This window comes from Anas platyrhynchos, chromosome 8 (assembly GCF_047663525.1).
Source record: "Anas platyrhynchos isolate ZD024472 breed Pekin duck chromosome 8, IASCAAS_PekinDuck_T2T, whole genome shotgun sequence".
Lineage (NCBI taxonomy): Eukaryota > Metazoa > Chordata > Aves > Anseriformes > Anatidae > Anas > Anas platyrhynchos.
The window spans coordinates 24076413-24093368 of NC_092594.1; the positions used below are offsets into that span (position 1 = coordinate 24076413).

Consider the following 16956-nt stretch of genomic DNA (forward strand, 5'->3'; position numbering starts at 1 on the left):
TGCTGTGCTCCCTCCCCCTACCATTGCAGCACACAGCTGTTTCTGTTCTGACCCTTTTCCAAATGAGTCAAAGGAGTTAGTTCCAACATTCAGAAAGTTGCTGTTTGTTGCTTTATTTTCCACTTCAGGTCCTAGAATTCTGTTTGGAGTCTTGGGGAATAAGATTTGTACCCTGGTACAGCTTCAGCCAGCAACAGCAAGCTCAAGGCATCCGTAACCTGTGACCAAAGGGAGAGCTGCAAGCACAGTGCTCCCCAGCACCCACACCTGTTTCTTGACCCTTCCCGCTGCTTGAAACATGACAGGCAAGTACAAAAATTAAATTCTGTATTAAGACATAAATTATGCTATTATATTAAAATGCTAGAGGTTAGTATACATTACTCTGAAGCATTAGTCATGCCAAGGTAGAAAGTTATATGAGAGGAAGGTTAGTGAACAGACGGGATGAGCCCTTCTGCAAGGGCTCGGGAGATCTCAGTTTAATTCCTGGCTTCTCCACAGTGCTTTCACACTGAATACTGCAAGAACCAAAGGCAATTCACCTACATTCTTGCTCTGTTCCCGAACACTGCATTCCTGGATTAGGAGTGCAACAAAAAACCTGTTTCCCCAACCCTGCTGTTACTGCAGCATGGTATTTCAATATTAAAACACTCCAGCAGGCACACCCACCAGGTCAAGGCCCCGTTCCTCAGAACCACTCAGTTTGCTGAACCCAGTGGCCAGCAGAAGGAGTGGAGCAGATGGCCATTCCCTCCCCAGTGCGGTGCATCTCTGCTGGATCACCAGTGGGCCCCACCGCAGCTAGGCCAGGGCCGAGCCTGCATGCAGGCAGCAGGGAGGATAATAAATCCCACCCGTGCTTCAGTGCCTCACCTCCAATACAGGTAACTACTAAGCTTTCTAACAAAAACACTGCAAAGGATAAAGGAGATGCTATTCAATGCTATCAGGTAATAATCAGATATTATGGTAGCCACGTGCCAATACTGCTTACCAACACAGGCTTCCTTTTGATCTGCAGCACTATTGATTTATGTGCCACTAAAATTGTTTGTGTGCAATAATACTAACACGCTTCTTACACCAAGTCATCTACAACAAACAAGAATCTGTGCTGCTCCTGATAGGAAAAGAAAGCTCTTACCTGATGGAGAGACTTCTCTCTAGTGGATAGATGATGATAACAGATGCCCAGAGAGACAAAACACACAAGATGCAGGAAGTCACCTGCATCTATGTTAGTCTACTGGCTTTGCACATGCTGGGTGAAATACCTGTCTCTGACAAGTAACAACAGGGAAGTTGCTTAAACTTCTCAGTTATGTGCTGTCACCTGGCAGACTGGTAAATCATCTTTCCTAGAAGCAGACATCAATATTCCACAAGTAGCCTCCCACTGCTTTTCAATAGGTAAGCCTTTGCCCAGCAGCCAGTTTTGTTCATAAGCTGTGTATCCTTCACAGAAACTGGGGGAGGAAGGGGAGATGAGCAAATGCTGCTGAGCAAACTTACCATTTGATGCGTTTTTTACAGAAGGCCGATACATATGCAACTGCAGCTTAGAAACCAAATTGCAAAACCCTAAGAAATGCTCCTTCTAATCTGGACAGATCTTCAGAGCGGAAATCTATTGTGTTTTTTGAAGTGATATGTGAGGATTTTTTACCCCAGCTTTGGGCATGTGGAGAATTTGGCTTTGTTTTTCATTTACATTGCTTTAACAATGTTTCTCAAAAGTCTTGAAGATTTTGTTACTGGCCTATTTTTTTTTTTTTTTTTTTATGGCAGTGACATCACACAAAAACTATCTATTTATTCCTTCAGGTTTCCCCCTTCCCCCAGTCTGATTTGGGAGTAACAGCAGATTTATTTTTTTTTGATTTATATGGAAAGAGGAAACCACCCTGGGCAAAAAGTCTACAGTCAGCAGAAGCAGCACTTTGTCTTCAAAGACTCAGATACAAGACTCCCAAATGATTAATGTTCGTAACTCACATTTTTCTTGCAGATGTGATTACAAAAGAGAATATGTAGAGGAAGTGATTTTTAAAAAATTGTTGGAAATGTATTTTCATAACAAGGAGCAAGAGCAACAGAAAACAATCTTCTGTCTGGTTTTAAAAGAATAAAGTCAACAATTACAAACTCAGATGCCAAGCTGTGGGCAGATGTTACTACTTAGATAGTAAAACTAGTTATACTGCTTTCCTAGAAAGTTATTAATATTTGCTCAATGTGAAGAAAAAAGTTAGATAACTACATTAATCTAACAAATATCTAAATTTGGCCTCTACATTTGAAAAATGGACAAATACTGTTACCACAATACTGTTAGAATATCCTGTATGGCTGTGATACCAGTTCCCACTTCCTACTCATTTACAGCATCTTTGGACTAGACAGTAAGACTTCTAGTTATCAATCATTATTTGAATCTGGATGAACAAAATGAGACTGTTATGGAGGAAAGTCTACCACCACTGAATGGATCAACGCAGCATACAGACAAAAGCACTTTCTTTTGCTTATCAGATTTTTTCAATGCATGTAGAAAACAGAAGAAAAAGAATTAATTTAAATCAGCGTGCATAGGCAAAACATAAAATGCTGAAATATACTCAAATATCCATCTCAATATCTACGACAAACCACATCAGGATTTCTCCCTCCTCTCAGTCACAAGGTACACAATTGTCTTGGAAACCATGTGGTAAAGGAGCAATAAGCTTTACTCTAAGGATCTTTCATTGGAGAAATATCTTTGAAATTTGTTTCTTAGATACTAGAACCAGGTAAAACCCAAGCTGCACTGCTCAACAAATGCTGAGAGGACATTCCAGATACACAAAGAAGCTGGGTTTTGAAAGTGCAATGGAGCACCTGCCTAGGCATGCTTTGTTCCTCCTGACTACTGACAGTGGTTTCAAACTTGGCTTCCAAAGATGCCTTCAAATATGACTTCTCCAGTACAATAGAGCAATAAGAACTATGATTGCATGTGTGTAGACACACACATATAGATATAAATATGGGGATGTTCCTGGATGGGTGCATTGGAGATGAGGGGTTACAGAACCAAAACAATGCTTAAAGCTACACATGAGCCAGCTGCAAATCTTTAGTTAATAAAACCCATTTATTGTAGTCTGATTCTCAGCTTGTCATGCACTTTTCCTGTACAAAGACTAAAAGTAATAAATAAATATGCAAGCAGAAGTTAGATATCTTTACTGGATGAAGTGACCATCATATGCACTGTACGCATGTTCAGTAGTGCCCACAAGCCAGTTCAGCACAACACGTGAGCACTGCCTCTGACACACAGGACAGGGAGCACTGCTGCCACCACTACTCTCAAAGGTGATCCTGAGTAAACACAAAGTTTGATAAACTCCCCATCGGAGCATGACCTCATGTTTCACAACAATACCTGCGAGATAAGACTTGTCCTTTGCAAGGCTTGTGAATGAATGAAACCTATTACACTATCTCCCAGAGCCAGCTGAGAAAAGGGAGAGGCTGAATGCAGATGTCATACTCTCATACATTTTTCCATCCACTTGGGGAAAAAAAAGCATTGACAAGGAACGTTCATTGGGGTGGGGGGTACTGACATTTTCCTGTTTTGCTCTGTTTTTAAGGGAAAAAATCCCCAGTTGTCTTAGGAAAAACAAAACAAAACAACCCACATTTGTTGAAAACTTTTTGTAGAGAAAATATTGTGTATGGCAATTTGTGCTGAAAGTAAACCTCACTTTTCCAACCATCTCTCAGCAGTAGCATTTAGTATTAACAGATGTCTGGCTAGAAGCCCTGAGCTCGTTCTGAATGGACACCAAAAAAAGTGTAATTTTTGTTTCCTGTAATGTGAGTATAAGATGCTTTCTCCCAGACTTCATGGATTTGACTTCTATTATGCCATTACTGTCCATTTTATCTTCAAGATGCAAGGATCTCAAATGAAGAGCATACAAGCCTCCTGGGCAGCACAATCTGCTTTTCCAGATCTATAGCTTAGCAGTTAGAAGTGCTGGAAGTAGGCATTTGGACTGGAGTTATAAATAGGAGAGATTTTATTCATTGGTGCACAGGCCTTGCTTATAATAGCAGTAGCCTTGATGGTTCCAACCTTGGATTCATTAATTCAGTCTAGGGAAGGCACTGAAGATCCAAAGCAGATAATTGGGCCAAAGATAGCCATCATAGCTGTTAACATTATGACGTCTACAACCTCATATACTGGTTTATATTTCTGCCTATGCTTCCACTCCACTCTGTACCTATTGTCCTCACAGACGCACATACACCCTTTGTTACTATACTGACTGTGTTACAGAACTTTTGCCCATATATTCAGTTATCATTACACAGAGGCAGCCTTGACAAAGCCAGCCTATAGCTGAACCAAGTCTCCAGCAGTTGAGCATTCCTTTTTCTCTTGCCAGTTCTCCAAAGTCAAGCAACATTTTAAAAGTTATTAAATTCTAAATAAAGGAGATTAAGGATGCCAAATTCTATTCTGTGCTAAAAATTGCAATCAATATTTGTCAAGACAATAACGTCTTTAGGGCCAGAAAACCATTATTCTCTAGACTGCCTTTTTTTTTTTTTTTTTTTTTTTTTTTTTTTTTTTTTTGGTAAAGAGACTGTTCATAATATTTTCCAGTCACTGCTGCATCAAGCCTAGAAGTTCTGGTTGAGTTAGAGTATTTAAATTATCACACCAAATTAGGTATGTTTCTCTCTCAAAACAGAAAAAAAAAAAAAAAAAAAAGTGTTTTTCCTCATTAAAACCAAATTTGAAATATGTTTCTTTTTTTTTGTTGGAAAAAAAAAAACAACAGATGAGTTCATACTAATAGTGTATTAGTTCATACTAATGCACATGCATCTACCAGCAAGGCAGCAATCCATTTCTTAAAATGTTAGAGGAATGTGATACCTGTATGCTTAGACTACACCCCCAATTCCCACCAATCACCTTTATAACGTTTTGCTCTTAGATCTTCTTCATTTTTTATTTTTTTAAATAGGGAGACGGGCAGTTTTCTTTGTGCAATTATTGACATCCATGATTGTTATAAGAAGGTATTGCCTGCATGCAGCAAATCAGACTGGTATTCAGGACAAGCCTTGTAAACATGTAGAAAGTGGGCAGAGAATGTTTATCACAGTATTTTCCATTTTTATGAGGATGCAGTTGGTTATTATGACAAGGTGAAAGGTCTCAAAGCCTTCATTTTTAGGCCACAGGTGTTCTTTGTAGAGGTTTTTTTAATAAAGAGTATTATTAGTCCTTTAAATTAGCTCTTATTGAAAGTTACCACATCTGCGTTATGTGGTAATGAAGCCAGGGGGAGGTCATAGCAGGGGACTTGTGCTTGAAGAAAACATCTGGACATTGCTTTGACATTCACTAGCAACTTCTTGTATTTTATTAAGTAAGGAAATCATACTGAAATCAAATGCAAGATTCAAACAGTAAATAATAAAATGAAAATACAGGACCTGCAAAGAATCCAGCTTTAACACGAAAACCTCTCCTTTCTTTCACGCCCCTCTCATGAATTCCAACTGATGCAATTAATTACCTGTGCAAATAGCAGCATCGGTTAAAAAAGAAGGTTCAAGCAGTACTTACCTCATACCTGTAACAGCATTCTGTCTTTCACAGGAAAAGCTACTATAATTTTAAATAAAACATTTTTTGTATTGTCAATTTTTGGGGCTGCCATTTTGTTTACGTCATCATTTTAGGAAGAGGTACAGTGACTGTAGAATGCCCTCTACCTCTAGATAGGCCAGCCAAATTTTTCCATTCGCTTCCCACTGGCTGATAGAAGCAGAGACCTTGTTTTCCATACAGCAATTACACTTCTCGCTTCCAGTGATGGAAATAAGGAAAAGTCTACTTGCAACAGAAGTGGGATTTAAGGTCAGCAAAATCCTCAAGTGGAAGTTGCTGAGTAACTGCATGATGGTTCTTAATCATCAAGGCTGACAACTAAATATTTAGGAACTATTACATTAGGAAACTTGGCCGGGACAGACAGTTGTTCAGCTCCATAGTGCGTACAGCCAGGAATGTTTATAGGGTGATGTTTACAGTATGCATCAGAAATCCTAAACAGTGTTGTCCCCATGCTCACTATATTTTCTTGTTTTAAGTGCTTGCCTACAAACGCAAACCGCATTTCTATTCCACTCAAGTTCTCACACCATGCTCATTACCGCAGTAAGCGAGCATCTTCCAGCACCACGGTAATCTGTCATGTCGTTTGTTCTTTCAGCCAGAGACACACGTATGCATCAATTCATTGTTTTAATGCTAATTTTCTGCTCTTACAAATCTCAGTTTTAATATTAAAGAACTTCATTGACACTTCCAACACAATGTATACCCACCAGAAATTTATTATGTGTCTGGACAGAAAGCCCAATGCAAATTCTAAAGGCTTATAAATATATTTGGTTGTGGCTATATGAAATTATTACAGATGAACTACGCCGCAGATCATCCCTCCCCTCCAGAATTGCAATCACTGCAAGTGAAGTTTACAATGCTGCATGACAACATGTTCTAGAAAAAGATCCTTTCATGTGAATGTGACATACAAATATTAAGACAGGACAGCAGACTTTTTTTTTCCCCTTCCCACTGGGTGTTTTATTTTATAGCATTTGCATTAGGTAATCAACTGAAACACTTCAACAACAGAAAGCTGGCAGCATAATAAGGAAAAATGGAGATTATTTCTCAAACAGCTGTGACAAAATGGTTTCAAGTTGGAATAGTATTGCACAAACGAATCAATTTACTGAGGGTGAGAGGGAGCAAACATCTTCAACATGGATTGTGAGGAAAAAAGGCACTAGTTAGCTGTGTGTATTTAAAAAGAAAAAAGTCATGAAGCACAATCCATGTTTTTCAAAATTACATTCAGTACTACTTTAGAAATGCTCATAAACCTGTCTTTTTTACAGAAGCTACAGAAACCTGCTGATGTAAATATAAGACAGTACAAGTGTATAAACATTTATAATTATACTCCAGAAAAGTCTTCTTGAAAAGGGCTCTTTCTATAAATACTGCTGTAAAGGTTACGTAGTTGCATAGGCTTACAGTAAAAGATGCTTCCATGCAACTCCGTAGCCCTACAGTTTCCTTACATTTAATCTCTAGTAGTCATAAAATATGCTCTAATTTTGAAGAGCTACATTGGCAGTGCACTTGAATCAGGTTTTTCCACTGACTGCTTAAGCAGCACAGTTCAGACAGAGTCATCACATAGCTTTCGTCATATACATACTTAGCAACACCAGGTAAGCTTAATGGAAAATGTTAACAGAATTATAACAGAAAAATAACCAAATTTTTCCTGATATCAAAATAGGACTGCTCTGAGATCATAAACAAGGAAATGCGTATTCCTGGAAAGCAAGAACAGCTAAGTATCTCCAGAAAAGCAAAGTATCCAGAAAAGGCATTTCAAATGACCAGGATGGACTGCTGCTTCCTTTGCCACATTGTAGAGCTACCGATTTTCATGCCTGTTTGAAAATGATGCTACGATCAGCATACCATTAATAGAGACCATATGAAAATAAACCCAAAGCAAACAGAAATGTACACGTAGGACACTCCACACCCTAGCATTTTGTCTGCCCACAGATGCACTAAGAAAACAGGAGTGAAATTCTTGTTGCATGGATACAGGATCATTATGGGAAGAAGCCAAAAACACTGTTGCTCTCCCATCAACACTGCCCAGTAGATCCCAAGTGCTCCAGACATGCTGGGGTTATGGCTATGTAGTTGCCAGCACAGCTGGTCCTAATGCCATTACTCTGACAATCAGGATTTTCAACAGGGCTATAATTTTGCGCAAAATCTGAGCATTAATTTTGTACAAAAAGTACAGAACCACATAACACACCTACACTCAACTACATATATGAGCATTTCAGCACCTTTCAAATGAACTCAGCCCAGCAAAAAGTAAGTCTTACTCCTTTGCAGACTACAGTGACTTCAGTTCAGAGTTCAGTTAAGTGTTCAGGAGGCTGCATAGTAAGTTTTCTGATCATACAACCTGCAACAACAAGAGTCCATGTATTGTTGCTTTTCATTCAAACTCTTTACGGGAAAACGCAAAAGATAAATTCTGTTTATGTACTGTAAAATGTTTTTAATATCAACAGATTGGATTGCTTCCTTTCTGAATAGAAGATGAACACAGCAGGTTATTAAAAAATTTGTAAGTTTCCTTTCCTAAACTCTTTGCTTTTAGGAAATCAAAGATCAATATAGTTAAGTCAACTGATTCTAAAAAGTTCACAGTTGGCCAGACAGATGGTAGCACTACATACAAAAGTACACAGTCTCAATTCCTTTCATGTTTCACAGACAGTAACATTTTCAGAGTACATCTAGAATGAATTCACCTCTCCGACTGTAGCTAACATTTAAAAAAAAAAAGTCAAACTTTTGTCTCAATCTGGTCAGTTCATAGCAAACAGGAAGTAGATAATGTGTTTACTTATACGAACTATGAAAAAATATATTGCTCTTAAAAGTAAACAAAAATACAATTTTTTCTACCATTACTGAAGGCTCATATTTCAGAAATCCTTAATTCTGGGGGGGAGGGTGGGGAAAGCATACGACTTTAAGAATTGTTTATGAAATAGAATAGGTTTCTATAGGCTGTACTGAAATCAGTAGCAGCTCTGCTTTTTTTTTTTTTCTTGTGAATACAGAAGTATTTGCATACATAACTTTTTTCATTACTAAGGTGAATGTTTTATGTTTTTACTTAGTAAATGCTTCCATTCTCCTAGAGGTGCTCTTCTTAGAATTTTGAAGAAGACTCAAGAAGGTAACTTTTACCAAATCATACTGAAGGAAAGCAACATAGTCAAAAATATCTGAAAATAAAACTATCACCTAGTAGATAGTCTTTACTGGGATTATAAATATTCCACTTATTTCAAAAAGGCTACTGCTTTGTTTTAGAAGTTTTTATATCTCCATTAGTTACTTCTTCTGTACGACTTAGCTCCTTCCTTTAGCAAGAAACTGTCTTCATGTGTGAACACATCTTATTCCCAGGCATGTTGGCATTATTAATGACGTCAGTAGACAAGAACTAGCACAGGAAATCTTATGCATGGTTCACACTATATAAATGGTAAACTACCAGAAGGAACTTCCCTGATTATTTGGGAAGAACAATGAGGTCTATTTTTAAAATTCAAAGAGAAAATCCAAGAAAACAAAGAAAAGGCAAGATGTACTTGATAGTCTGTCATTATCCTGTCTGTAATTGGACTGTTGCTTTTGGCTGCGGACACCCAGTTCACAGACCATTTTCCATTTCCTTTGTTTTCATTACAAGAACAAGCTGGTTAAAGAAACTCCAGTTGGTAATTTTAAACTAAGCCTTCAGCATCATCCCTTAGGAATTAAAAACTTTACAACCATTTTTTACTTTGTCTTTTCAGTGCCTTCCCCCATCAGACCCTGTGAAAAGCACTTTAAGAAAAGGCAGGTGTAAGATGTGTAAATACTCAGATCTTTACGAAAATTCAATAGGAAACAAATTCTTGTAGTTCTCCACTGCCATTTGCTATAATGCAGTGGCCCCAAACATCTGTTCTCAAGTTTCAATTTACTTGATTTACCAGGTGTTTCACATGGTTAATAATGGCAACTCACAAATTTACAATAGTCACATAAGGCAGTTACATAAATACAATTATGTCAAGCTCACTGCATCTTTCTCAACCAGACTACACATCACATTTTTCTTTTCCTCTTAACATAATAAAGGATGATGACAACATTTCTGCAAAGAGAATCCCTGGACAACATTCTAGTATTAAAGTCACAGAGGTCACTGAAGTGCATTTCTGTAATGTCCAACAGTTAACTCAACCAGGAAGTATATGTGATTTTTGATTATTTTTTTTTTTTACTTCACACAACAGAATGGGTGGAAAGAAAAGAAAAAAAAAAAAAAAAAAACACAAAAAACCCTAAAACCAAAATCCCACTTTGAACACGTTACTTTAAACCTTTTGGTCCAAATACATAAAATAAGCAGTATTTACAGCATTTTACTCTTTTTGTAAATGCAATGCTTTAAAACACATTATAAAGCACCTTAGTAAAAATATTCTACAGGTAAAAGTCTCAAAGTAGTAGGAAAACCCTAACCATACCACAGCTCACTAATGGAGTCATAATATGGATTCACCAATACCTCAGCTTACAATTACTACAAAGAATCCATGGAGAAACTTTATATTGACTTTACTATTTTTATACCACTGTAAGCATCAACTAGAACTGCAGACAATACCAACTTTCTTTGTAGTTTTCCCAACCTCAGTCAGGGGTGGCGTGAATAAAAAAACAAAAGAACCCCTCCCCCCCCCCCACTGCTCTGATTCTTTAACTTTTTACAATATTAATTTGAAAATGATGTTGTTTTAACACTAATGATTAGTTGTAATTTTTTAATAAAACCACATATATAAATATGGGCAATTCCAGCAGCAGCATTTCTCAGCAGAACATGATTAACCATCCCAAATAATATCATGTGACATGATTCACAAAAACAAAGCACAGATGTCAACCAGTTATTAACACTACTCATATAGTATACAACCAAAATTTCCATGTTGAAAGCTGGGAAAAATGACTTCCTCTTCACAGAAGTATAAACAAAAATAAATTGCTCTGAAAATTAAAAAGAGCATTAACAGAAGCATTTTTTTGTTTATATTTTCAACTAGAACTGCTGTGTGTTAATTGCTCCAAATTAAAGTGTAGATTTCTTCAGGTAAAGGGTATTAACTCCCACTGAATGTATTAGTTAGATAAAAGAAATGAAACTTTTGCTTCTGGATTACCAACATGGTTAGTTGGCATCCAACACCCTGGAGGGGATCCACAGCCCACTTTTCTCAGATCTATAGAGAAATGTCTTGGAGGTCTACAAGCAATCTAGTTTCCATGGCTGAGGACTGTGATGATGATGTGACAAAAGGTTTAGGTCCATAAATCTACCAGTATTATGTTCTTAGTTTGATTTAGGGTAAATCTTTTCATAGAAAAAGTTTTGAGCCAGAATATACAATTCTCCATCTTTTTCCCGAACTGCATGTGCTCTGACGAACTGAAATTGCTCCAGTGCAAATTCATAGAACTCATTTTCCATTTTCCAGATTTCAGACTGTTGTAGCTTGGCAATAGTTTCTTTTGTGGGAAGTTTTTTCTCAGTTGTTTTCCTAAGATGAGACTTCTTTCCTAAATGCAAAATGAAAGCAATAGCTTCACTTTAACGTTCACGTGATGAAAAAATGTATACAGTCCTTTTATTTACAGAGTTTTCACACTCCCAGCACGCTGATAGCATTTGAAGTGACACAACTTAATCCAGAATTTATTAACGCAACATGTTGGGCTGGAAAATCGCAGTCTCTCACTAAATGTTAATGAATTTTGCAACAGTTCTTTCAATTCTTTCTTCTTACTCTAATAAAACCAAGGAATGAACATTTCATTTAAGGAACAAGATTACTCCACATAATGTACTTGGAGCACGATTAGTCTTTCAGAATTAATTATTTAGATGTTAATATGGTATCTAATGTTAAGAGTTTTATAAACTGCAGAGCCAGAGACTTAAGTAATGAGACAAAGATGACCGAAATGCTGAAAATATTTTCCTTAAGAAGTGCTCTCTGCTGTTTTATATTAAATTTGTCAATAGTACTTATCTAGGGCTTGATGCATCAGTTCCATTTCTACCATTTGCAGATAGAAGCCCTACTAAGAAGGATCTCTAAGAAGGATCTTTTCCTCATCATAAGTTGCATGGCCAGCTCACAGAAAGTGATCTACCTGTATAGCAAAAATCTTACTATGACTCCAGAAGTACTTGGACCTTTGTATCCCAAGTAAACCAACAGTTTGTGGAAACAAGATAATCTTGGAGAGGGAACACTTTCATATAGGCAGAAAGAAATAAACTCACAGCGAACCTAAATCTCAAATACTGTGTGAAGGACAGTGGTTTATGTGCTGGAAAAGGTACAGACAAAGGAAACAAAGCAAATCACAGGTGTAAAACAGTTTCCACAGAAGAAAGAACTCAGGTTAGAATTTTTCAGTCCCACCACCGTAGTAAAATAAAAATAATTAAAAATAAAATAAAATAAATATATAAGGTGAAAATAATATATATAAGGTGAAAATAATGTGGGCCATAAAACTTGGAAAAGACTGAGTACTACTGTTCTCAGATCCTTCATAAAGGAATGGGGGTCCTCAAATGGAACTACATGATAGGTTCAAAGCACAAGTAGGTTTTGTCATATTAAACTGTAGGTTTTTTCAGCTTAACTGTGGAACTTCTGTCACTTGTGGCAAGTTTGAGAATTTTTTAAAAGTCAGTTGATGGACTAAAAACTCTCCAAAGAAATAAAAGTTATCCTTCAAAGTGCATTTTACTCATTCTTCGGAACTGAAGATAACCTGTAGCGATGACTATCATGTACTTGTCCTGTTCTTACACACTTTCGCTGACGTTTGCTGATGACCACTGCCAGATAACACACACTGAGCTTTAAGTATTTAATTAAGTATTCACGAGCCGTATGGATCTTCAGTCTGACCAAGAAATCCTATGATACACACTGTGTAACAGGAGTCGGAGTTTCCAAAAAAAACATCATTACACTCCCTGTTTCTGAATACCATGTGTAGCATTTTTAAGTTAACTTTCCCACAGTTATTGAGATATCATTTTGCTCGCTCTGTCCTGACATTCCTTAATGAACAATTTGCCATACTGGGTCAGAATTTCCAGGTTATCCACAGGAGGTCTTCAAAACTTCTTCTGCATGATCTGTGACTGAGTTTAAGAATGTCTGAACTAAAGAATAATTACTGAAGTTTTTGAAATCACTGTGATAAAAGCAAATTTAAGGAAGCCATCTGAACAAAAAAATGTTTCAATTTTCTTGTTTAAAACTCATTTTTCTTCCCCTTTGTCATTTGAAGATCTAAATTTTGATTTTGAACACAGGTGCAGACAAGATGAGTTTTTTTTTTTCCTTTTTGTTTTAAAAAGAAAACCCAGTCAAATCATAACTGATTTTACACAGATAATAAGGTTGCATCAAGAACAGATCATTTCAGCAGAACTTCTGAGGAAATATAATCTGCTAATACCAACTACTTAATGTAACTGAAGCCCCTGCAAGCCTTTTCAAAAATATTCTGACAAACACTTGCTGCAATTTCCTAAGCATATATTTTGAGCTTTCTGTGATTTGCAAGTGTAGCATACCTACACAACTGCCTTTAGCCCAGTCTTCAACATTTACAGTTTGTGTAAGACACTTGGGTAGCCCTCAAAAATTTGTATGGAGAGTTTTCTTGGAAGAGTTTCTCTCTTCTGTAAGGATATCAGTCAACGGAGAGGCAAGCTTGGTAGAGACTCAAAACTATTCATCTGGGTTTAAATAATTCACATACAAAAGAGTGATAAGAACATGAATGGGAAATGGAAATCAACTATTTAAATACCTGTCCGGTACAGTTCTGTGGCACCCCTGAAGAACCGGGGCAAAGCTGCCTCCAATAACATGATGAAGTCTTCAAGCTCTTCAGTAACTCCCACTAGGAAGTATTCATTAATCAGGTTGTACTTGGCTTGTTCCAAAGCCCATCTACTTCCCACATTCCTAAAATGGCAAATAACAATTACAGCAAGCTCTGATGTCAGCCAACAATCCTTGGTCCCTAGGTGGAGATCACTTCATAACAGGACATTTGTAGAGGAAAGGCAAGATTCACTTCAAATTATAACGATTTCTATCTTCATTTCCCTTTCCAGTTTCTCTTACCTGTGCTCATATCTAAAACATCATACCTATCATACCTAAAATTTCACTTCGCTAGTTATTTTGCATAATAACTTACCATTTAAACAGCATATATATATATATATATATATATATATATTCTCAGGTTATATATATATATATATATATATATATATATATATATATATATGGTTCTGGTAAGAACGCACCTTTCCTTTTGCATTGTTCAAGCATAATTCTGTATTAGAAAGTCATTGCAGTTAATGGGAGGATTTCCCATTGAACAACAAAGAAAAAATTAAACTAGCATTTTCCTTCTTTCTATAGATCTAGACAGGGTGAAAACATAGGCTCAGATGTATTTCTTTTTCTCTGCTTGTTCAGCTGTATGACCAAGAGGCACTGAAAGAGAAGTTCACAAGTGACCATTTGCTTTGCTTATGCTTAAATTAATTCCATTTGGATGAACAGTACCTGTGACAAACTAAAATAATTCCCCTTGATTTCACTCAGAATCCATCATATTATTTGTGTGTTTTTGTTCGTTTTAATTTTATTATCATTTTCTCTTTTACATAGTACTTGAATGTGATTGTTTTATGTGACTAACCATTTTTCCAAATTTGGTTTTGCTAAACAGTTCTTTAAAGCCTGTGCCATTGTTATAAAACAAGATGCATTGACAGATGGACACTATTTGCATTTGTTTCTACTATATATCATTGACTACTGAAGTCTTCTGATAAACGTTTAAGTAGATAAATTTATCCAGATCTCAAATACTTCATTCTCAAAAAAAAAAACAACAAAAAGCACAACCAAACAACAACTCCAGGATCTTGAACAAAATACCTCCACTCAGAAGAACATATATTGTAACCTGACATAAAGGAAAAATGTAAAGATCCTAAATCTACAAATAATTTTTTAAAACAAAATTAAGTTTTTCCTCAGAACACTGCTGATACAGTATCCTAACGTACTGCTTGTTTAAAGGACTCCAATACTGCTTCAGTAAAAAGCATTTTGAGGTGCCTTCAAAGAAAATACTTAATAAGAAGAATTAGTAAAGTACCTGCTGCTACACTTCATCCAGTCCCCCAGATGTACTACATATTCAAATTCGTTACAATTAAATTTCAGCGATGATATACTTGACTAAGAACTTAAGCCACATTTATCTCCCTACCAGCACTCGGAGCTGTGACCACAGAAGAACGGAATTTGAAGCCAAAGTTTCTCCGGAGCACAGTCTGAGCCTCCAGCTGCCACACATTCATCGAAGGTCTGAAACAAAGACAAATGGAACTGAGCTTTACAGTTGGGTATGAGTATCACCCATCTCGACCTGCTCAGTTTCTTAATGTAGTGGGGACACAAAATCACAAGATATGATGTGAAAGAATGAAAATAATGTCTTCAAGTCTTGCTATGACAATATTTTATTGGGAGGACCTACTTGTCTAAATCAAACTAGTATTCAGAAAACCTTTTATAAATAGAGGTAATCAACAACTGGGTCTTACTTGTGCCCCCTGACAAAGGTGCTATGTCAAAACTAGCAAAACCAGTCAAGAAGTGTTGGTATTGTCATTTTTCCCCTCACGCGAGAAGTTACTACAGATACAGAGTCAAATGTCATTGGGACTTGCGCAATACTGGAACAGCTGGATCTTTAGAGCACAGAACACCGTGCCTTTTGTGTTTTAGATTGAAGTCTGTTCTATTACATTTTAAATATTATGACAAAGAACTGATGTTTCAGAGGCAATCAGAAGTGAAACAAGTTGTTCACTGGGTAACAGAATATTCCAAACAGCATGGACAGACAGCTGTAGCCACACAGAATTTCAATTACAGCAACAGTTACAATAAAAAATCCATTAGCATTGTAAAGAATGTGCAAGTATTTTACCCAGCCACCATAAAATGAGTAATTATGGTATTTTTAATCAACATATGACCTCCTTACCTAGATTTATTTTGAGGTAAAGATCCTGAGATAACCTGAAAAACTTAATGGTATCAGCCCAACACAGGAATTAACCTGTAGTCTTGTTCTGCATTGCACTTTGTGTTTCAAATAGCTGATACATGTTACACATCACACATGAATACACAGCTTAACAAGGTAAACATGGACACTGCTTTCCTAGGTATGCTTTCTCTAGAAAAATTTCCAAGGTATGCTTTCTCCAGAGAAATTCTAGTGTATTTTATAGTTAAAGTGTGTAAGAAAGGAAATAATTTTTAAATTAAGATGAAATAGGAGAAGTCCCCTTCCCCACTTCCTTTTCCACACATACCTTGACTGCCCCATGCAGAAACTTTACCTTAAGAAACATTTTACAGACTCTGTTATTGGAGCTGAACTATAACTTTTGAAGTACAGGGGCACAGAAAGAAAATGAACTCCCCCATGTACATTGTGATCATAACATCATAAACAGAAAATTATTAATGCAATGCATTAATGCATTACATAAATAGGAATGAATTTCAAATTCTTCCAGTAAGTTAGAAGTTAAAAGTGCAGTCTAACTAAGCAGTAGTACTGTGCATTTTGGTTTAACGTTTCCCAGTGACTGTTTACCAAGAGTGTCCAGAATATAATTAAAACCTAAAACAACACTTTTAGATTCATTCTTTTTTGTAAATATTAAGTTCTATAAATGGCTTGGACTCAGCAGCATGCTGAGCTTTCTACCCCACTCATCTCTATCAGTTCCACTGACCAAATTATGCTTTTCATGAAAAGGAACAGAGTAGGTTATCACAGAATCACAGAATTTCTAGGTTGGAAGAGACCTCAAGATCATCGAGTCCAACCTCTGACCTAACCCTAAGAGTCCTCCACTAAACCATTTCGCTAAGTTCAACATCTAAACATCTTTTAAAGACCTCCAGGGATGGTGACTCCACCACTTCCCTGGGCAGCCCGTTCCAATGCCTCACAACCCTCTCAGTAAAGAAGTTCTTCCTAATATCCAACCTAAAACACCCCTAGTGCAACTGTAGCCCGTTCCCCCTTGTCCTGTCACCAGACAC

At 36.8% G+C, this 16956-nt stretch overlaps 1 protein-coding gene across 7 annotated transcripts in view; it reads right to left on the reverse strand.

The window, feature by feature from the left end:
* HS2ST1 (heparan sulfate 2-O-sulfotransferase 1) overlaps positions 1-16956 on the reverse strand; it is a 174083-nt gene that overhangs the window by 84474 nt on the left and 72653 nt on the right. For 6 of the 7 annotated variants that reach the window (XR_011811172.1, XR_011811173.1, XR_011811169.1 and 3 more), the window contains exons 5-6: positions 15098-15195; positions 13610-13767 (exon numbers count right to left, since the gene is read on the reverse strand). Coding sequence is in view for 1 of the 7 variants with exons in the window: in XM_027462639.3 (XP_027318440.1) it covers positions 11097-11323; positions 13610-13767; positions 15098-15195 (483 nt within the window). In the remaining 6 variants the exon portion in view is untranslated. Of the gene's footprint in view, positions 1-6402; positions 11324-13609; positions 13768-15097; positions 15196-16956 lie in introns of those variants that run through there. The other variant, XM_027462639.3, reaches the window with a different exon arrangement.